This window comes from Monodon monoceros, unplaced genomic scaffold (assembly GCF_005190385.1).
Source record: "Monodon monoceros isolate NGI ecotype Baffin Bay Population unplaced genomic scaffold, NGI_Narwhal_1 Super_Scaffold_9, whole genome shotgun sequence".
NCBI lineage: Eukaryota > Metazoa > Chordata > Mammalia > Artiodactyla > Monodontidae > Monodon > Monodon monoceros.
This window is the reverse complement of record NW_021703786.1, coordinates 21,569,619-21,592,244: the sequence shown is the minus strand read 5'-3', so window position 1 is coordinate 21,592,244 and position 22,626 is coordinate 21,569,619. Positions and strand designations below refer to the sequence as shown.

The window sequence follows — 22,626 nt, the reverse complement described above, 5'->3', positions numbered from 1 at the left end:
GCCAGCTAAGCCCGGCTGCTTGTGTGCGGTGCTCCTACACCACCCTGCCCCTCCTGTATCCTGCACGTGCTCTCACCGCCAGTGAGCAGAGAAGCCTTCAAGGAAAACTGAGGCAGGAAAGGGGGGCAGGTCTTGCCCAAGGGGACCCTAGAGCAAGACCAGGAAGCAAACCCTAGGCCAGTCCCGGTCCTGGGCTGGTCCGGCAGCTCCTTCGCTCTTTTCCCCTCCCCGCTTCCCCTCTCCAGCCTTCTCTTCCTTCCGACTCCTCCTCGTTCCGTGCTCCCTCGTGCCTCTGCTTGCACCCTTCAGTATTCCCCGGCTGTTCTCTCCCTGACTACCTCCTTCCCCAAGGGGCTTGGGAGCTCAGTTTGTTGGTGATGAGGAAGGAGGAAAGAGGAAGCCCAGCCTCTCCTCTTTCTCTACCCCCACCCGCATCCCCTTCCTGGACTAGGTGCAGAGATACCCACACTGTAGAGAGCTGCAGGCCAGAAGCTGCAAGAGCCAGACACTACTAGTCCTGAATGTCAAGCCGCTTCTGCTCTCTGGGCCCCAGCTTCCTCATCTCTAAAGTGAGAGATAGTCAGGAGCTTTCAATGTGTTCAACAGACACTTAAGGCTTCCTTAGCTTGCTTCTGGCTGTCAGGGACACAGAGGGGCCAGGTCTTGGGGCTCTCCCATCCCCTGCCACTTCAAACAGCACCACTCCTAGGTGTTTTATATACTGGAGGTCTCATGGTCATTTCTTAGGAAATAGTTCCATGATTTAAAAGTTCAAAAACAACCAGTGAATGAGATGTTGAATAGAAAAACAAGGTATTCTAATCATTCTATAACGAAATATGATCCCCAAAAGACAGGCAGCTGTAACTCTGTCTTTTCCTTTCTTTTCTTTTTCTTTCTTTCTTCTTTCTCCTCTTTTTTTTTTTTTTTTTTTTTTTTTAATTCTAAAGCGAAACAAAATACCCAGACTGCTGGGGAGCAGAGCTCTGAGGTTAGAAAACTGCGAGGCAGAATGGGGCTGGAGGATCTGAAAACATGGAAAGAGTGTGGACTTCAGAGGCAGACAAGCATAGGTCTGAATCCTGGTTTTGCCATGTCTAAATCTTGGGCGCAGGACCCTCAGGACCTTTAACAGCACACATGTCCTTCTCAAGTTGTTGTGAGATTTGTATGAAGTAATGTGAGTTAGACACCACAGACCATCTCTGGCATATAGGAAACAATCATAGCTGTCAATTTCACTTTGTTTTCTGAGCCAGAGGAAGCTAGAGGTGTGCTCTGGTGTCTCAGGTTTCCTGGAAGGAACACCAGGAGAGGGGCCCACAGGAGGGAGGGACGAGGAAGCTGGCCGTGGATAACTTGATTGTAAGGTGTGGGTTTAGGAAGGAGAAAGAGGTGGAAGGGAATGGGGGAGGGGATGGGCAGCAGCTGGGTACCCACAGTGTGAAATATTTGTGGCTCAGAAAGCATGTAACTGGTCCCTGGGGCCCGGCAGCCTGCCTGTCAGCGACACTCAGACGAGGAACCTGGCTGCCTGAAACCTCAGTGGGGGAGGAGATGCTCCTCAAATCAGTTTCTGATTCTCTTTAAGCAGCCCCAGCTAAAAAAGTGGCTGGCACTTCAGAAGCTACTAGAGGGGAGCTGTGGTTTCCCAGAAGGAGCTGTGTCGAGAATCAAGATACCTGACACTAGCCTTGTTATACTAAAACCCATGATGCCCACAGTTCATGAGACCCCCAAGAACTGGAGTCAGAGTTTTCACTTTCTTCTGGTCCTCATTCTGCTTCACGGCCACTGACTTTCACCTTGCAATTTCATCCACCTAGAGTACCCTTCACAGGACCTAGGGTAGGGTTGACCAATCAGAGCAAAGGAAAGGAAGAGAGACAGAAGGAAGAGGCAGAAGTGTAAAGAGGGAAGCATAGTAGCAGGTACTGGTAGCCTAACTACTGCCTCTGGGGAGGCATCGAGTGGTCCCCAGCCAGAGCTGCTCCAGCCACTTGAATGCTGCCACTGGAAAAACCTCACACTCAGTAGATGGAAAACGCAGAACAGAATTTCACACCAGTCAGCTTACACCCATGTCAAATCTGGACAAACGCACAGAAGAGAACTGACATCAGCCCTCCTTCGGGCTGGGCTTCCACACACTCACGCATCCTCCTCCCTTCACCTCTAACCATGTAGGGCCTGTGTCCTGCCTGCCTGGGATCAAACGATGCTGACAGCGTGCCTGGCTGTTAATGCTTTGTTCTTGTCACCTCCCCCCACCTCTTCCAGACAGTGCCTCATAAGCTAGACATCATGGGGCAAAGCCCTGGCCAACACTACATTTATATGTCTCTGTAGAGGACACTGGGTAAATCAGGCTCTGCCGCAAGGCAGAGGTTAAGAGGGCCCACTCAGGAGTTAAGAGTTCTGGGTTAGAGTCCTGATTGATTTGTCCGTTAGGCAAGCTAGTTAAACTTCTTTCTGTCTCAGTTTTCCCATCTGTAAAATGGGGCTGCTAATATAACCTCACAGGGTGATTGTAAGGATTAAATGAGTTAATACAGACGCTACACTTAGAGTAGTGTCTAGCACAAAGCAAGTACTCAAAATCCTTAAGCTTGACTGAACCAGTGTGACTGCTGCTCCCTCTCCCAAGGGCAACTACGAAAGAATTATAAACAGAAAACACCAAGAAATGAAGAAAACTGTGAGATATCCCTTGGGTGAAGGGGGGCCCTGTTTTGAACTGGTGTGGTGTGTGGTAAAGGGGTGGCTTTGGTTTACGGCAGGAGGTGGCCAGGCATGGCTGTGGAATGATAAAAAAAGAAGAGGATCTCTAGGGTTCTCATCTGTCTTTTCCTCCACCAGTGTCTTAGAACAAACAGTGATGTGCCATCACCTTCATGACTCAAACCGCTGATCCAGGTGCTGGTAAGAGTAATCAGGGCACTGAAGACGCACTGTGCTTGTGAGGATCCAATAAATAATAGGAGGGGAAACTGAACTTCGGACAGTTGTTTCCCCTCCTCGCCCCCTAAACTCTCATAGCAGGAGAACTGCAATCTAAGAAGTACTTCCCCTAAGGTTGCTTCTCCCTTGGGAGGTGGGGGCAAAAGGTGAAGCCTTGACATGAGGAGTTATTTAGTGAGGTTGGGTCTGACTGACTTGGGAGTTTTGGTGCTTGAGGTTCTCAGTCTTACGGCTCATTAACCCCTGACCCTCACCCCCTGAGCTAAATGGCACTGGTACACATTGTTGAACAGAGCAACCTATGTGCCCATGGGCCAAATAACAAGACAGGTGAGGAACACAACTAATTCAGATGGATACAACCCACTTGATTACAGATTGTACCTTAAGTAGAAAGATGACAACAGATAGACCAAGATTTTAAAAGTAGCTTAATAAACATGCTTAAAGAAATGAACATATTACTAATACGACACCAGAACAAGAAAACATAAAGAAGAACCAAACAGAAACATCACATATAGAAAATTATAATAGTTGAAATAAGAGGGACTTCTCTGGTGGCGCAGTGGTTGAGGGTCCGCCTGCCAAACATGGGTTCGATCCCTGGTCCGGGAAGATCCCACATGCCACGGAGCAACTAAGCCCGAGCGCCACAACTGCTGAGCCTGCACTCTGGAGCCCACGAGCCACAACTACTGAGCCCGTGTGCCACAACTACTGAAGCCCACGCACTTAGAGCCTGTGCTCCGCAGCAAGAGAAGCCACCCCAATGAGAAGCCTCTGCACTGCAACGAAGAGTAGTCCGCACTCGCCACAACTAGAGAAAGCCCGTGCACAGCAACGAAGACCCAATGCAGCCAAAAATAAATAAATAAATTTAAAAAAGAAATAGTTGAAATAAGAAAAACAACTTTAGTAAAACAAGCAATATGTTAGGTATAAAAATAACTAAAATAGAGCACACAATAGATATGAAAAGTAGCAAACTGGACACAGCTGGGAAACATATTAGGGAATTGAAAGACAAAAGAGAGAATGTCTCCCAGAAGGAAAAAAGAAAGACGTAGAAAAGCTGGGACTTCCCTGGTGGTCCAGTGGTAAAGAATTTGCCTTCCAATGCAGGGGACATGTGTTCGATCCCCAGTCGGGGAACTAAGATCCCACATGCCACGGGGCAACTAATACCGTGTGCCACAACTACTGAGCTCGTGCTCCTCAACAAGAGAGCCCACGTGCTGCAAACGAGAGAGCCCGTGCACTCTGGAGCCCTCACACCACAACTAGAGAGAGAAAAAAACCCCACATGGCACAACTAGAGAGAAGCCCGCGTGCCACAGTGAAGAGCCCGCACCACAACGAAAGATCCTGCACGCCTCAACAAAGACCCCTCATGCTGCAACTAAGACCTGATGCAACCAAAAAATAATAATAATAAAGGAAAAATAGAAAAGCTGGGCTTCCCTGGTGGCGCAGTGGTTAAGAGTCCACCTGCCGATGCAGGGGACGCGGGTTTGTGCCCCGGTCCGGGAAGATCCCACATGCCACGGAGCGGCTTTGCCCGGGAGCCATGGCCGCTGAGCCTGCGCATCCGGAGCCTGTGCTCCGCAACGGGAGAGGCCACAACAGTGAGAGGCCCGCGTACCGCAAAAAAAAAAAAAAAAAAAAAAAATAGAAAAGCTAAGAAATATGCGGGATAGAAGGAGTACTGCTTTATGATTTAGAAGGGCAATCAAGCTAAGTATACATCTGAAAGAAATCTCACATGAATTCATAAGGTACATGAACAGGACGTCTGCAGCATGATTTGTGGTAGCAGGAGTTGGAAGCAATCTGGGTCTCCATCACTGTGAATGCCTGGGTAAGATGCACCATGCACCATGAAAGAGTGTGTAGCAGTTAAAAGCAAAGGATTAGATGCATACACAGAAGAAACATAGTGATAAGTAAGAAATTGAATGAGGTATAAGCCACGATAATATTTCTATAAATTAAAAATATATGCATACAATCTCACTGATATCGTATTGTATATGAACAAGCTAAAATTGAAGCTCCAAGGAAAGAAAACGCTTATTTGCCACTTAGCTAGATAGGAACAAGAATTTATGGTAAAATTGAAACTTCTCATAATGCAAATCAATACACATTTTTCTAACATAAACACACAGGATATTTTAATTGTAATCAACAGTCCTATGTAAATTGGCTGCAAAAATGACAAAAAAGTTTAAATGTTTTGCTGGTGTTAATAAATCTTAGAGTTGCTTTCCAATTTACGCAATATCTCTTTGAATTTCATGTTAATAATTCTGATTGACACAAGAATTGGTAAATTTACTTAACTTGCACATAGTTGTGAAACTGACATGCTTTTGCTTCAAAGTCAAATCAATGAAGCAATTTATAGCACAGGGATATCAGCTCGGTGCTTTGTGACTGCCTGGAGGGGTGGGATAGGGAGGGAGGGTGGGATAGGGAGGGAGGGTGGGAGGGAGGGAGACGCAAGAGGGAAGAGATATGGGAACATAAGTATATGTATAACTGATTCGCTTTGTTATAAAGCAGAAACTAACACACCATTGTAAAGCAATTATACCCCAATAAAGATGTTAAAAAAATAAATAAATAAAATGAAGCAATTTTTTCAATTTGGATGCAAATATTAAAAGAAAATGATTTTTTGGTATTTGATTCAGTTACTGGAAAATTTTAAAGTATGTTTGGAACAACTCATGTACATGAATCTACTTTTCAACTGTGAATTTTATGAAATCTAAATACAGATCAAATATTTATGATGAAAATTTAGCATTCAAATTGAGATAATGCTATAAGAGTAAAACACACACTGGATTTTGAAGACTTAGGACCAAATAAAAAACAGAATGTAATATATCTCATTAGTAATTTTTTATTGATTACATCTTGAAATAACATTTTGGGTACACTAGGTGGAATAAAATATATTAAAAATCTTAAAATACATGCATACTAGAAACATTACCTGTTATTCAAGAACACATACAAAAGAAAACACACACACACACAAAAGAACACATACAAACAAAAGAAATACACATTAAAAATATCTGATGGTTGCCTAATGTAATGTTGAGCGTTGTTTAGATGGGAAGGGTAATGAGATAAAAGGGAATAAATAAACAATTAAACAAGAGAGGACTTGCATGAACCATTGATGAAAGAAGGCTATAAATCAAGTAGAGTGATTAACCCAGTCCTCTGTATCTAAGATTCCTTGCCACCAAGGAAGGAGGAAAAAAGCAATGAGTCACCTGAAGTCTGAGACCCTTAAGGCCCAGAGCACCCAAGGTAAAGGCAGAAAAGAAGTAGAAAGGTGTCTAAAATCAAAATTTCAAGGACCATGGTAGCACCAGCTCTCAGAGCACTTAAATCATGTCCTCAAACTTCGTTTCCTTGGCTGTTTTAGTTCAGGTGGAGAGTGCTACATATGCTTGGCCTCATCACTCAACAGTCAGCCTAAATGGTTGAAGCTATTTTCTGTGCTGAGATCAAGGCAGTGCCGCCTGGTGACATATCTGCGAACTGAACTGTGGGAGGAGGATGCTGCAGGGGCCCAACGACAGGTGGGTTAGAGTCCGCCTGAGGACCGAAAACAGAGCGCAGGACAGCTGGTGTTTGGCAAAGCGATTTACAGATGAAAAGCAGCAGAGAGCAAGTTGGAATCCTCACCAGTCATCCAAACTGCATTCTCCCAGACATCCTGACAGCTGCAAGGGGCTTTAGAGACCCAGAGAAAAGGGGGTGACTTGCCCAAGGTCACACTGTGAGTCATGGCAGACCTGGGACAAGAACCCAGGACACTAAGGCGACAGTGGGAGCTGGAATTGCTGATAGGGGTTCCCTCTGGGAGAGGTCTGGCACCCAAGGGAGAATGGAAGCAAGAAGGCATCAATGAAAGAGCTGGCCTGGTGCCTACAGCATGGATGGCTCTCAGTAAGGAGGAGGTGATTCAAACTCCTAGCAGGCACTTGTTCTCAGCATTTGGGGATGTGCTTTCAATGCTAGAGATGATTCTCTTTTCTCGGTTTCCCTTTCCACCAGCTTCTTCTTTTACTTCTTGAATTCTGATTTCCTCCGTAACACTCCATTGGTAACTTGTCTGTGGCTAGATCTGTGGTCTTAGATATCTCTAGGCCTTCTCTGCTGTACTTACAACACCAAAGATGTCACTGACCCTCCTCTCCTTTATCTCCTTTATCTACATTACTCTCATTCACTCATTCGACTAACACCTAATGAGCACACACAGTGTGCAGGTACGTTTACTAAGATGAGTGAGAGGCCTCCGCTGGCCCCAAGGAGCTCACTCTCTGGTGTGGAGGATGCAGATATATAAACAGAGTTTTAATATAATGATAAATAGTCTCACAAAGGTTTTACAAGGTATAACATAATCCCAAAAAGAAAGCATTTAGTTCTACCTGAAAAATCTATATCTCCAGTGCCAGCCTCTTTCTTAAATTGTTCAAGTTTCACATTTTCAATTGACCTTTGGACATTTCTCACCTGAGGCACTTCAAACTCAGTACGTTTTAAAGCTAGCTTATCACCTATCTCCCAAATCAAATATTTGTGACACAAAAACAAACCAAGAATAATAACAAAGTCTATTTAAGACCACTATGGTGTATACTCAAGACTGGAATAAATCAAGTCTGTGTTTAATCCATTGTTGTGCAATTTATTTAGAGAACAATGAAAGTCTCTCTAGAAACTAGAAAAGGGAGAAATAAAGAATCTATTATTTGGTTGGTGTCCTCTCCAAATGATACAGATATTTTTTCTCTAGCAGTCAGACATATATGTCCCTTCTGAGGAAAAGTAGATAATAGCCAGTAAGATCATTCAATTAGCTCTTTTGGTTTGAAGTCTATAGTCACCAAGCTGCCTTCCGGTTAGAATCTTAATGCCCTCAGGAGAAGGAATTGGATAAGAATATTTCTCCCTATAAATGAGTAATTCAGAACCATTTCCATTTTCCATCTTTTTTTCAGATTCAACCATCTAGGATCCTATCATAATAGAAATTCAGAGCTGCCTAGACTCCCTAGCAGCCTCTCTGCTGCATTCCTGGTCCCTACTCTCTCCCCCAATTCACACAATCCTCAGCTGTTAGCATAATCTTTCTCACATTCCATTCTCATGAGGTCATTCCCCAGCTCAATCACCAGCAGCAGCTCCCTTGGTCTATTTTATCAGTCTAAAGTCATCAGCCTGGAACCCAAAGCTTATCCACTGTCCCCAACACCATCATTTCAACCAAGTTTATACAGCCTCCGCTCCAAACAAGCTAATTTGCTTACCGTTGATCTCTTTCCCTTTGAGCCTGCATAGCCCTCCTAGCCAAGATGCATCTTCTGATTGGCCCCAACACTTCAGACACTGCCTAGACTTTAAATCCCTCAAGGACGTGTAGGCAAGGCCAGCATGTTCTCTGGGTCCACAGAGGGGGAGTCAAAAAAGCATCAAGTTATGACCAATAAGAGGTAAGTTAAGTGGTCAAATCATTCAATCATCAGATATTCCAAAAATGTTTATAGATTTATAATATTTTAATATCTCTTCATATTTGTACAGGGCACTGTGCTAGGTGGTGGCAATATCATGGAGACTCAAAGTCCCTGCCTTCAAGGAACTTACAGTAAACAAATATAATTAAAATTACCATACATACTATGAAGGAAAAGAATGACGACTCTGTGAGAGAGAACAATAGGATGGAGCTAATTCGAAAAGATACATGCACCCCAGTGTTCATAGCAGCACTATTTACAATAGCCAAGACATGGACCCTACTTAAGTGTCCATCAACAGATGAGTGTGTATATGTATATATATATAATATATATAAAGGAATATTACTTGGCCATAAAAAAGAATGAAATATTACCATTTGCAGCAACATGGATGGACCTAGAGGATACTAAGTGAAGTAACACAGAGAGACAAATATTATATGATATCACTTATATGTGGAATCTAAAAAATAATACAGATGAATTTATTTACAAAATAGAAACAGACTCACAAGGTGTAGAAAACAAACTTATGGTTATCAAAAGTGAAAGGGGAGGGAAGGGATAAATTAGGAGTATGGGATTAACAGATACACACTACTATATATAAAATAGACAAACAACAAGAATTTACTGTATAGCACAGGGAACTATATTCATTACCTTACAATAACCTACGATGGAAAAGAATCTGGAAAGGGCTTCCCTGGTGGCACAGTGGTTAAGAATCCACCTGCCAATGCAGGGGACACAGGTCCAAGCCCTGGTCCAGGAAGATCCCACATGCTGAGGAGTAACTATGCCCGTGCACCACAACTACTGAGCCTGAGCTCTAAAGCCTGCGAGCCACAGCTACTGTAGCCCGCACGCCTAGAGCCCAGGCTCTGCAACAAGAGAAGCCACCGCAGTGAGAAGACCGCATACCACAACGAAGAGTAGCCCCCGCTCACCACAACTAGAGAAAGCCTACGCACAGCAATGAAGGCCCAATGCAGCCAAAAATAAATAAATAAAATAAATAAATTTATATATATAAAAAAGAAACAGTTAAAAAAAAGAATCTGGAAAGATTCTTATACAGATAGATAAATAGATAGATATAGATATATAAATATAGATATACATATCTGAATCTCTTTGCTGTACACCTGAAACTAATGCAATATTGTAAATCAACTATACTTCAATTTTATAAAAAGAGAAAAAGATAGGATGAAGCTAATAATTTAGATTAGGTAGCACACGGAATATTCTGAGGAGGTGATATTAAGGCTGAGGCCTGAAGGATGAGTAGAATTTAACCAGTTAAAGAGAAAGGGAAAAGTACTTTAGGAAGAAGAAGTAATATTTGTCAAGGCTTACACTTTAATCACTCAGTCAATATTTTTTAAACATCTACTAAATATGTAAGGCTTTTCAAATAACAATATGGAGAAATATAAGCCTTGGCCTTCCCTTAGCGAGACAAGACATAAATAGAATAACCAATTGTATTAGTCTGCTCAGGATGCTCTAACAAAATACCACAGACTGGGTGCCTTAAACAACAGAAATTTATTTTCTCATAGTTTGTAGGCTAGAAGTTAATGATCAAGATGCTAGCAAATTTGGTTTCTGGTAAGAGCTCTCTTCCTATCTTGTAGTTGACTGCCTTCTCATCATGCCCTCATATGACATTTCCATGGTGATGTGCATGCACAAGGGAGGGCAGTAGAGAAAGAGAGTGAGCTCTCTGGTGTCTCTTCTTATAAGGACACTAATCCTGTTGGATCAGGGCTCCACCCTTATGATCTCATTAACCTTAGAGGCTCCATCAGCAAATACAGCCACACTGGGGGTTAGGGCTTCAACATATGAATTGAGAGGGGAGAGGGACACAAATATTCAGTATATAACATCAATCAATAAACAAAAAACAATAATAGGAACAGGTAGAGCACAGGGAACTCTACTCAATGCTCTGTGGTGACCTAAATGGGAAGGAAATCTAAAAAAAGAGTGGATATCTATATATAGATATAGATACAGATATGGATCTGTATATATATAACTGATTCACTTTGTTGTACAGCAAAAACTAACACAACACTGTAAAGCAACTATACCCCAATAAAATTTTTTTTAAATAATAATAGGAACAGAATGAGTTTATTCTATTCATCCATTAAACAAATAAGAATGAATACCCATCATGTACAGGCATATCTTGTTTGATTACATTTTGCTTTGTAACCTTCTACAAATTGAAGGTTGTGGGTAACGCTGCATCAAGCAAATCTATTGGCACTATTTTTCCAACAGCATTTGCTCACTTTGTGTCTCTGTGTCACATTTTGGTAATTCTCACAATATTTCAAACTTTTTCATTATTATTATATTTGTTATGGTGATCTGTGTCCAGTGATCTTTGATGTTACTACTATTACTTGCTGAAGTATTTTTAAATTAAGGTATGTACATTTTTTTAGACATAATACTATTGCACACTTAATAGACTACAGTACACTATAAACATAACTTTTATAAGCACTGGGAAGACAAAAAATTCGTGTGACTTGCTGTGTTTTGCTATTTGCTTTATTGTGATGGTCTTGAATACAACTCACAGTATCTGCAGGGTATGCCTGTACCAGATACTGTACTAAAGGTGGAGAATACACCCTGCAACAGGCAAACAAGGCTTCTATCATGGAGCTTATGGGCTAGATAGGAAGTAATCACAGTAAAGGGCAATAAGAATAATGACAAGTATGTTAGCACTCGAGCAGTAGCAGGGTTAGGCAACCTATCCCTGTGTTGCAATACATCAGAAAAAATCTAAAGAAGTATATTTGGAGGATGGGCAGAGATAGCCAAGTGAAGAGTGGAATTAGAGCGTTCTGGACAGAGAGAGCAGTATATACAAAGACTGGGGCAAGAAAGTGGGTCAAGAAGTTCCATGTAGCTGGTGTAGGGGAGAGAAAAAAACCTTTTCCCTCTATCCTCTTATTTTCAGGGTCTGGGGCCCTGCAGATTAAACTGACAAAAGACGGGTTAACAGAATTTTAAAAAACAACGTTTTAGAGCTTCCCTGGTGGCGCAGTGATTGAGAGTCCGCCTGCTGATGCAGGGGACACGGGTTCGTGCCCTGGTCCGGGAAGATCCCACATGCCGCAGAGCGGCTGGGCCTGTGAGCCATGGCCCGCAGAGCCTGCGGGTCCGGAGCCTGTGCTCCGCAACGGGAGAGACCACAACAATGAGAGGTCCGCGTACCGCAAAAAAAAAAAAAAAAAAAAATCAACATTTTATTTACACATGCAACATGCATACACATGGGTGAATTCAGTGATAAGTGACTCAAAGAGGTGGTTAGAATTTGGGGCCTACCTATCATCTTAGCAAAGGGCAATATATTTGTGGAGAAGTAACAAGACAAAGAAACAGGGTTTGGGCCTCTAGGGGTGGTAAATTGTGGAAAGGTAAATAGATGGGGAAATGAATGGAAGATAAAGGTTATTTTAGTAAGGGTTTTTGGTGTGGACCCAGCTCAGTGCCAATCCTCTGTCTCCAGTGATAATGGTTGTTTTCCTGCTCCTTTTACAGGAGAGGGGAGGGGATACACCTTCACAAAGGGGAATTTATGTCATGCTTTTAGGCAGATAGGGGGAGGGCAAAAAGATTTATGTTTGCTGTCTTAATTGCTTTCAGTTCAAAATAATCCTCATGCCAAAGTGGCATTTTCTGATCCCCTTCACTGGAATATATAGTATAAGAGGGAGACAGGCGACTTAAGGCTAAATGAGGAGGCGGAGACTAGACCTTGGACAGCCTTGTAAGACTAGTTAAAGGGTTTGGACTATATCCTGAGAACAATGGGAAATCCTAAATTGGAGCATGTAAAAAGTTAATAAACTGAAACTTCAATTAAAATGGAATTGGGAGACCAGAAGAGGGCGTGAGAGCAATAGCAGAGTCCAACAGGAAGAAGTAAGACTTCCTCTTCTTTCCTGGCAAGAGCTCAGCCAATGAGAGACTGTCACAACTCAGCCAAGGAAGAGCCATGGACTTTTTGTTTACTATAGCCCTCCTGACTTCCTTTTCCCCTCTATAAAAGAGTTCTTCTCCATTTTTGCTGGGGACTTTCATGTGGCTCACCATAGTTGCAGATCCTGAATTGAACTTTGCTGATCTCCCAAAAAACATTTTTTTGCTGAAGAAATAACTGGCAGTCTGTTTTTTTATTTTTAATTTTTAAAATTTTATTTATTTATTTATATTTTGGCTGTGTTGGGTCTTCATAGCTGTGCGCGGGCTTTCTCTAGTTGCAGAGAGCGGGGGCTACTCTTTGTTGCGGTTCGCGGGCTTCTCATTGAGGTGGCTTCTCGTTGCGGAGTGCAGGCTCTAGGTGCATCGGCTTCAGTAATTGTGGCACGTGGGCTCAATAGCTGTGGCTTGCGGGCTCTAGAGCTCAGGCTCAGTAGTTGTGGTGCACGGGCTTAGTTGCTCCACGGCATGTGGGATCTGCCCAGACCAGGGCTCAAATCTGTCCCCTGCATTGGCAGGCGGATTCTTAACCACTGCACCACCAGGGAAGTCCCAGTCTATTTGTTTTAGGTCAACAGTGGGGAGGCTTAGCGAGAGGGGTCCTGACATGATTAAACTTGTTTTTGGAGGTAGGTGAGACTTGAGGCAGCAAGAGACATGAAGGTGTCTATTTAGGAGGTAAAATTAGTAGGGCTCTGAGACTGGAAGTTAGGGCTAAAAAAAGAGAGTGGTTTCAGGTTTGGGCGATGGAGAAACTGGGATAGGTAATATTTCAAGTAAGGTAATATTTCAAGTATGAGGAACGAGGAGTTCCATTCTGAACAAAGTATTTGTGAGACATCCAGTTGACAGCTAGGCATTTAGGTCTGGAGTTCTAAAAAGAGTCTGGCTGGAGATACAGATTTTGGAACAATTTTAGATAAAAAATTGAGGCCATCAGAATGAAAGAGTTTGCCTAAGAAGAAAGTGTAAGATGAGAAGGCCTAGAACTGACCCCTGAAGCATTCTAATGTTAGGGGTTCTGTAAAGGAAACTGATAAAGAACAGAGCAGTAGGAGGAAAACCAGGAGACTGTGTGATCAGAGATGCCAAAGGAAGGGGGTGACTTGATGAAGAGAGAGGAGCGAAGATGGGGGGGGGAAGCTTCACGGTCAGGTAGTACAAAGAGGATAAGAGGCAGCACACAACAGGGACAAGAGAAGCGTACAGATAAGGAGGACTGAAGGAATTCAGAAGAGTAAGCTTACTCTGGCTATACCAGTGGGCCTGCACCTTGCCAATGATACCATGTCTAGCTTCTTGAATAGTTCCCTAAACCCTGGTTTCCAAATCTGATTGAATATGAAACAGACCAAGAGGCAGGCTAAGGAAAAGGATAATTTATCATGTTTGGAATAATGCTTATTGTAACCTAACTCCACTTGCCAGCTAAAGATATGTTGATAATGGGTGATGGCAGGATGCTCAAGTGGTTGCTGGACGGTGAGTTTAGGTAGGTCAATCAGAAACAGAAAAGGAAGTAAAAATGCTCTAAAAGAGTCCATCAAAGCACAACTTCAAACAATGGGGTCTGAATGGGCACAAAACCGCAACAGATGTGTTAGCCCAGTGAACAATGGTCAGAAAAGAGATGCTCTTTATTAGAAAAAAGAAAAAAAGGGCAGGGGGTAGGGGTGAATTTTAGGCAAATTCTAAGCTTAAGAGCCAGAGTGCTAAGCATCACAGAGTCTTTAAATGCTGAGCCTAGACACACATTTTCACACAAAAAATATCATCTGTATATATCCTGTGTTGTGAGTTCCTACATTTAAATTTACAAGAATCAAGTGCGCAGGTACAAGACACGGCAGCATGTTGTGTGAAACAGCGCTATGTGCGTAAAATAACCAAAAGCTTAGCATGGGCAGTCATGTGACTGTTATGCACATACAACTTTAGTCCACTTTAATAGAAGTCATCCAGATAGTAAAAGCAATAGTCCTATTGCCTTCTGAATTCATTTGACTAAATCTGGAGTGCTGTGTTCAGTTAAAGCATCACATTTTAAGAGTAATATCGCTTACCCACCCCTGTCTTTCCATTCCCACTGCCAGTCTCTCATCTCAAAGATGGTCAATCCCTCCCATGGCACATGCCTTTTGCAGTGTCACTTTGCCATTCCTCCCATCTCCTCCTGTTGAGACACAGGCTGGCCCTGTGTCTTAATCTGACCAATAAGAAGTGATGGGGTTTGACTTACAGACCTAGGCCTTAAGGGGTCTCACTGCTTCCGTTTTTGCCTTCTTGGTTGCCAGCTGCCAAGTCAAGAAGCTAGGATTAGACTACTGACTGATGAGAGGTCATGTGGAGGAGAAATGAGGGGCTCAGCCAACAGCCAGCACCAAGGCCCCAAACATGTGAGTGAAGCCATCTTGGATCTTCCAGCCCTAATCAAGCCAACGATGGTAATATTCTGTATCTATGCTATCCAGTATAGGAGTCGCTAGCCACATATGTGTATTGAGTCCTCAGAATGTGGCTAGGGCATCTGAAGAGCTTCATTTTTAATTTCACTTGAATTTAACTAAACAGTAGCTAGTGGCTACCACACTGGACAGTGCAGAACACTATTTCCACTCTAATTCATCCGGCATAATCCTGCTAACAGAACAGGGCATATGGCAGCAAAAAATCACCTTAGCACCTACCCTTTATGGGGCTATAAGTACACAAGCAGTGACTAGAGATGGCTGGTGGTAAAGGTTATAGCTCTGTCAACTGGTGTTTAAAACAAAACAAAACACTCCCCCGCAACATCACCCAAAGGAAGGGAGTGACCCATTCTAACCTGATTTTATCTGCATAAAATGTGAGAACCAGAAAGGGAAATTTCCACACAAATGGAATATACCATTGAGTCCCACATCTACCCTAGAGATGTCCTCATTAGGACATCAACCTTTAAAAACTGTTTTCTTCAACCATATGGTTACCAAAGGGGAAAGGGAGGAAGAGAGGGAGAAATTAGGTGTGTGGGATTAGTAGATACAAACTACTATACACAAAATAAGCAACAAGGATTTACTGTATATCACAGGGAACTATATTCAGTACCTTGTAATAACCTATAGTGGAAAAATAATCTGAAAAAAGAAAATATATCTGAATCACTTTGCTGTACACCTGAAACCAACACGATATTGTAAATCAACTATACTTCAATTAAAAAAATATTGCAGAGACTGTTTTTCTCATCTACCAAAACCCAAAATTTTAATAGTTCCCTGTTCACACATTTCGGGGGTAGGGGGAGCAGGAAGGAAATCTGAGAGCCTCTTATGTGTGTTAGACACAGTCACATACATTAATGCACGTAGTTCTCTTAACGGTGTTTTTTCAGACTAAGGAAATAGAAGTTCAGAGAGGTTATGACTTGCCTAAGGGCCTAAAGCTAAGTTAGTGCCAGAGATAAAATTCAAACCCAACCTCCGGATTTCCCAACACACCACAACGCCTCTCTTAACAAGAATAAAATTTTCTGCTCTCCTGAGATTTTCCGTGATCTGGCCACCTAAATACTCATTTCCAGTTAATGTCTTAACTCTTACCAGATTGATCTCATTCTGCATCCTTTCACTTTCTCCTTTCATTTCTTCTAAGTCTACCCACCCTTCAAAACCCAGTTTAAGTCTGAAACTTTCCTCATCTCAATGCTAATTAATTTCCCTTTCCTCTGAAGTTTTACGTCACTTATAATGGGCACCACATAATGTAGCATTCTTTGTTACATTACTTTTCGTTAAACAGACCGTAATCTCTTTGAGGACAGAGGTCATACTAAATCTTTGAAGAATGGTAATCTTTCCAATTTCCTATTTCCCTTTGAGCCATGAATAGGTAGTTCTGGAATGGATGAACGACCTAAACTCAACAGACAGATACTTCTTGATTAATTAAAGTCAGCCCCAAACTCTCGAGTTTAACTCTTTGCTTAATCTACCACGCACCAATTAATCCAGCAAGGTTGAACGGCGAACCGAGAGCTCGGCCCGGCCACGTAATCCTCCCAGCGGACTCCCGCACGCCACGCCCAGCCTATTGGTTGTCGATGAGGCGTGCCCCAGCCTTGGGTGGCCGATGGGGCGTGGCGTGCGTGAAGGAAGGCGTGGCCGAGAAGAGGAACCTACGCTCTGGATCACACTCGGTAGTCTCCGGTAGTCCTCGACAACTTCCGGCAACGGTCTCCTCCTCCGCTGATTCACCTCGGGTATTTCCGGTCTCCTTCGGGCCTTTTCGTCTGGCTCCCGCGCGGGTCTCTCCACTTCGGGTTTTTCCGTGTCCCGCTCGGAGGTGCTCGGCAAACGCTCGGCTTCCCCCATCCCCCGGTAACGGTCGCTGGTGAGTTTAAATGAGCCGGGGCTGGCCGGGCCGGAGCCGCTACGGGGGGGGGCCTGAGGCACTGCAGAAAGTGGGCCTGAGCCTCCAGGATGACGGTGCTGCAGGAACCTGTCCAGGTAATGGTAACCGTCTTCTCTGAGGCTTGGCTCTCAGCCTCGGTCGAGAAGCAGCGTATGGCCACTCCGCGGCCTGGTGCGGCCTAGGCCCAGCTGCTTCTCCCGCCTCCCCTCACGCCGGCTCCTGCCTGTCTTCTCGTTAGTTCCGAGGCCTTGCCCGCAACCTCAGCCGTGTTACCTCTGGCCCTACGTTACTTCTTCCCCTTGGTGTGAGCGGCGTTCGGCAATAATACCTCATTTCTCCCCCGGCCAGCGTCCGGTGAGCCCCTCCTGTCAGCCCAGCGGCTGGGCCCGGCCGGCGTGAGGGATGAGGGGCCGCCAACTCGCCCCAGGTGCTTTCTTGCCTAAGGATGTTTGGGAGGCACGTTTGATCAGCGCTTGTACGATCTTCATAACGGTGGGGCAAGTTTGCAGGACGAGTGTTGGTTTTGTTTTTGTTTTCTGTGAGAGGGTGGAGGGAGGGTAGGATCGGTGTTTTTAATACTAATTTCTATTTTGGTAACAGACTTTATAGTCCACGTTGCTTTTCTCGCTCAGTAAATTTCCCTCTGGACGATGATCTGCGAAGAGAACCCCAAGGCCCAGTGCCGAGGCGCAAGCACCTATCCAAGGGGAGAGGGTGGAAACGGCAAATTGGATTTTTTCCATGACCTGTGAGGGGGATGAGGAGTGTTTTATTGTGCCTGTTTACAAGGCGTTCAGGAAATGAAAGACAAATGATGGGTTTTCCATCCATACCACACCAAGGTATGCTTTGACGCACAGTGCTCTGTTGGCATGGAAGAAACACTATTGGATTTTTAAGTGTGTGAAGCAGTGCCAAGTGATTTCCCCCCCGCCATCTGAAGAAACTGAATCTTTTGTCCCTTGGTGATGGACCAGGTCTGTGAGACTTTCACCCTATCCTGTGATCTTTGACTTAATTAGAAGAGTTGACCTGTATCAACTGCTGTCATTGAGTCATGGGCTTTCTTTATTTTGAAGTTATAAAGCAAACCGATTTTAGAAATTGCTTCATATTGCCCTTAAAGACCTGTGATGTCAAATAGTAAATATTTTAATACATCACTCCTTCCATATTTCCTTAATTTTTCTTCACAGGATGAAATATCAACTTCTCCTAGTTGGCTCCTTCTCCAGCTCTTTACATATAGCAGCTATTCGTATTTTAATTAATGTTATGTGGGATTCTGTCTTAGGAAGCTTACCTGTTTGTACATTATACTGGTGCTTTCAAAGCTATTTCTTTCCATCCAAATTTCTCTTACTAGTAAAGAGTCTCTTTTTAAGATTTTTTTTTTTGAGGCCTAACATGAAATTAGAAGTTGCTATCTATACTCTCTTAAATGGATAAGCAGATCACTCGAGTTGTTTAATTTCTGTTTCATAATTTTGTTATTTTGTCTTAATAATTAATGATACATTTGCCCTATAGGTACAGCTTCTAAAATGATAAACTAGTTTTATTGCTAGCCTATAACCACTTTTTAATAACAATTTCAACTTGCATAAAAACATGGAGAAGAAAAGAAACATGTAGCCAACTCCTTGATAGTACCCATCAGGTTTTCTCTTTTTCCTTAAAGTACTCTTAGCAGTAATGCATTTCGGTATTTTTAAGGCTTAAGGGTCAAATTTGTCTGCCCCCCCCCCCCAAGGCACACTATTATTAGATTTGGGGACAGAGGTAAGAAGTTTTAGGATATAGCTAGGTGAGAATTTTGGTTATAATTTTTAGAATAAGAAGTCATTCAAGAAGGGATCTGGAGCAGTAGGAGGAACAAGCAACTTTGGCTACGATGATAAAGATAAACTGATCAGGGATAGTGCTGAAAACAGGAAAGAAGAGTAAGGAAGAAAATAAAAATAGAACAACTAAATAAGATACTTTTTTTTTTTCAAACTATGATAAGCGATTGCATGTATTTGTAGAGGAATGAGAGTAAGTTGAAAAAGCGTTTCCTTTCTAGGGATGCCTCAGGGTTTGAGGTATTACTAGGCATAGGAAAAAGTTGAGAGAAAAGATGAGCAACTGTTTTTTGCTTTTTCTTTTTTTAAAGTTTTAACATGGAATACCCAGGTTGATATGTCACATAAGCCTAAATATAAGTGCTTCCTCCAAATTATCTCTTATAGGAAATTGTTACTTTGAGTCTTTGCAAAAAATCTCTCCTATTATGAGGCAGAAATTCTGTCAATTATTTTATTTTTAAAATAACTATTTAGGGAAGACACACTAGCCTAAGTGACTTGAATCAATGCTAATTTGCATGTTTATAAAATTCACCTGATGAAATTGATTTTTAAAAAGACATTTTATGTAGATTTATCAATTATTCCTGGGGGTAGGACATCACAGAAGTGTTGGATGAAGTTGTAAAAATCACCTTAGTAAGCAGTATAGTAAGTGGGTGCTTTACACATATAATATTGTTTTAGAGATTATTAGATAGTGAAGGAATACTTTTGGCTTGGGATAAGATGAACAGGGACAGCATCTAACGTGGATTCATAAGGTACCATTTTCAAGTAATAGAATTGAAGGTAGTGTATTCAGGAAAATTGTGTTAGATGATTCCCACCACCCCCCGTAATGGCTTTTCAATAAAGCTGTGTTATCCAACGAGAGCAGAAAAAAATGAAATTCCTAAATATATTTTATGCTTTAAAAAAATATATGTAAGTAACTAAATTGATAAATCAATAGGCATTTGACTATTTGATCTTCATTGAAAAAATTTATATATTCAAGTTAGCTGAAACATTTTGTTTATAAAATTTTCTTTTGGAAAACAGATTACATTATATTTAGGTCCAATATAGTGTCTTGAAGACAGTGCTACATAGTACCTGAACTGAGAGAATACGCTTTGGGATGGGGAGGTAGAGGGGGAAGTCGTTACAAATATGTAGTAATTCCTTTATGGACTAGTATCCCGATATAGCCTTTGTGCTTATATATAGAGAAAGCATGAGACAAATAATCACAAATTAATAATTATAAACTGTGATAAGAAGGGCACTATAAATAGGGTGTTAGGAGAGAGACCTAATAGGAGGGTCCTGACCTAAGTCAGATTTGCAATTGGACCATCAATATTCAGAAGCAGCCTCAATGAAAAAAATCAAATTGGGAAGACTGTTATGCACCTGCTATGTGCCAAGCACAGATAAAAGACATTCTAACACCTACTCTAAAAAGGATGTTAGGAAAGTTCCTTTTGAGCAAATAACATTGAAGCTGAGTTCAAAGTTTGAGAAGGAAACAGTAGTTTGAAGAGCATTACAAGCAGAGAAAACAGCATGTGCAAAGTGCCTAAGACACAGCAGAACTTGGCATTGGAAGAACTGAAAGAGGGCCAGTGTGGCTGGAGTTGCATAGTAATGGAAGGCCATTATAAGGAGTTCAGTTTTCATTCTAACTGTAATGGGGAATCACTGAAGGATTTTCAGCCATGGGTTGACACTACCTGATATAGATCTTAAGATCTCTCTGGCTACTATATGTGAAAGGTCAGGGAGGAAGGAGGCAAAAGTAAACACAGTCTTAGGATGAAGGTAACCTAGACTAAAGTGGTAGCAGTGGAGTAGGAAAGAAGTAGATAAATTCAAGAGATGTTTTAGAGGAAGAACCAATGAGACATGGAAATTGATTGTGGGGGGATCAAGAACAGCTACCTGGATTTAATTTTGGGGGCACCATTTAATAAATGGAGAATTCTTTGAGAGGAGACAAATTTGAAGGAGGACAATTAAGAATTCTGTTGTGAACAAATTGAGTTGGAGATATTTGTGAAACCAACCAGTAGAAATGTGGATATGTAACCTCTAATCTTTTGAGGGGTCTAGTCTTGTTGGGAAGATAAGTATACTTAACAGGAACAACTGGATAATGTTACAAGTCAGTATGTGATTGCACAGATAACAATAAATACAGGAAAGAGAGATCCTTGTAGACTGGAAAAATGGGAACGGTTTCTTGAAGGAGTAGAACTTAAAGCTTTAGAAGGTGGAAAGTGTTTGAACTGGTAGGGAAGAGAGAATATTCTTGGCATGGAATGGCATGAGCAAGAGCCCAACGTTGAGAATGGTGTTTAGGAGCAGGAAAATAATAAAACTATAGCATTGGCTAGGATGGAAATAGAGGAGGAAAAGATAAGGTTTTGCTAGCCAAGTAGAATCAGGTTACAGGGGACTTAACATCCAGGCTGAGGAGTTTAGATTTAATTTGTTGGTAATAAATAGCCATTATAGGTTTTTCAACAGAAAAATTAGGTAATGAAAGCACTGCTTTGGAAAAATTAATCTGATGCTATTGGGAAGGAGGGACAAGACAAGATTTAAGGAGACATACAGGCTAGTAGAGAAATCCAGTTACATGGTAATGTACATCAGGGTTTCTCAATCTTGGCACTATTGATGTTTTGAGCAAGCTAATTTTTTGTTGTAGGGGTACTGTCCTGTGTATTGTAGAGTGTTTTGCAGCATCCCTGGCCTCTGCCCACTAGATGTCCCCTCCGTTTGTGACAACCAAAGATGCCCCCCAGACATTACTACATGTCCTTTTGGGGGGCAAAATTGCCCAGACTGAGAACCACTGATGTAGACCTGAACTAAATTAGAGTTCTAGAAATTAGATTGTAATGTATAATAGGAAAATTCCACAGTGATTTTTTTTCTTCATACCTTCTTATATTGTTCATTTCTTTTATGATCTAAAAAAAGATCTTTTATAATCTAAAAGAAAACTATTTTCTTTTTTGACAAAAACAAGAATAACACAAAACAATCTATGTGGTCACATTTAAGTCTGAATTAGTTGTACAACTTACAGAGGTTTGTTTATATTTAAAATAATATTTTATATTTAAGAAGAGCAAGCAAGTAAGGAACTTTGCCGTTTCATTTCTGTGGTGTTGATTTAATTATCTTTAAAATCAGTGTAGCCTAGGACTGACCCATTAATTTAATCAGTAGGATTTCTCTTTTAAACTTTTTTTTGGGGTCGGTGGGTGTTGCTCTGTTTGGCTTCATAACCTTTCGCAGCATTTCGTCCATGTGGCTTTACTTTGTAGAACTCCTGAAGTGATTCACTGAGTGATATTCTTTTATGGGCAGGTTTATACCAGCAGTTGAGCAGTAGATGAATAACAAGGGGGCTAATCTTAACCCTGTCTGTCATGAGCTACCAATTTGTAATGCTGTAGAAAATAGTTTATTCCCCACTCCATTCCCCCAAAAGAGATACATACCGTCACTTAGATGCTGGAGCAGAGTGGTGATGGAAGCTGTTATGTGGCAATTTTTACTTCTGGGATGTATGGGAGTTTTTGTTGCCTGCCTTCACTGTCCCTTTCTGACCCTCTTAAGAATTGGTGATAAAGGAATGATGTTGTTCTGAGCAAAACTTGATTTTAAATCAGAAATGGATAGAACTCTTGAATATGATACGTTTTTTCTCTTTCATTTATTTAATTTTAAAAAGACAAAGTCAAAGTTCTAGGAGTTTTGGGCCACAATATTAATGTGCCAAATTTTCGTGGTGATCAATATCACTAATGTAGCTGGTGAATCAATCATTGGGTCTT

At 42.0% G+C, this 22,626-nt stretch overlaps 2 protein-coding genes across 4 annotated transcripts in view; one reads left to right on the top strand and one right to left on the bottom strand.

The window, feature by feature from the left end:
• MYL4 (myosin light chain 4) overlaps window positions 1–16,672 on the bottom strand; it is a 29,935-nt gene extending 13,263 nt beyond the window's left edge. Inside the window, exon 1 of one of the 2 annotated variants that reach the window (XM_029212099.1) lies at window positions 16,532–16,672. The gene's annotated coding sequence lies outside the window, so the exon portion shown is untranslated. Of the gene's footprint in view, window positions 1–66; window positions 218–16,531 lie in introns of those variants that run through there. The other variant, XM_029212098.1, reaches the window with a different exon arrangement.
• Window positions 16,673–16,880: 208 nt separating this feature from the next.
• Window positions 16,881–22,626, top strand: part of CDC27 (cell division cycle 27) — a 58,449-nt gene continuing 52,703 nt past the window's right edge. The window contains exon 1 of one of the 2 annotated variants that reach the window (XM_029211686.1): window positions 16,881–17,038. In XM_029211686.1, coding sequence (XP_029067519.1) covers window positions 17,012–17,038 — 27 coding nt within the window. In that variant the 5' untranslated portion in view covers window positions 16,881–17,011. The remainder of the gene's footprint in view (window positions 17,039–22,626) is intronic. The other variant, XM_029211687.1, reaches the window with a different exon arrangement.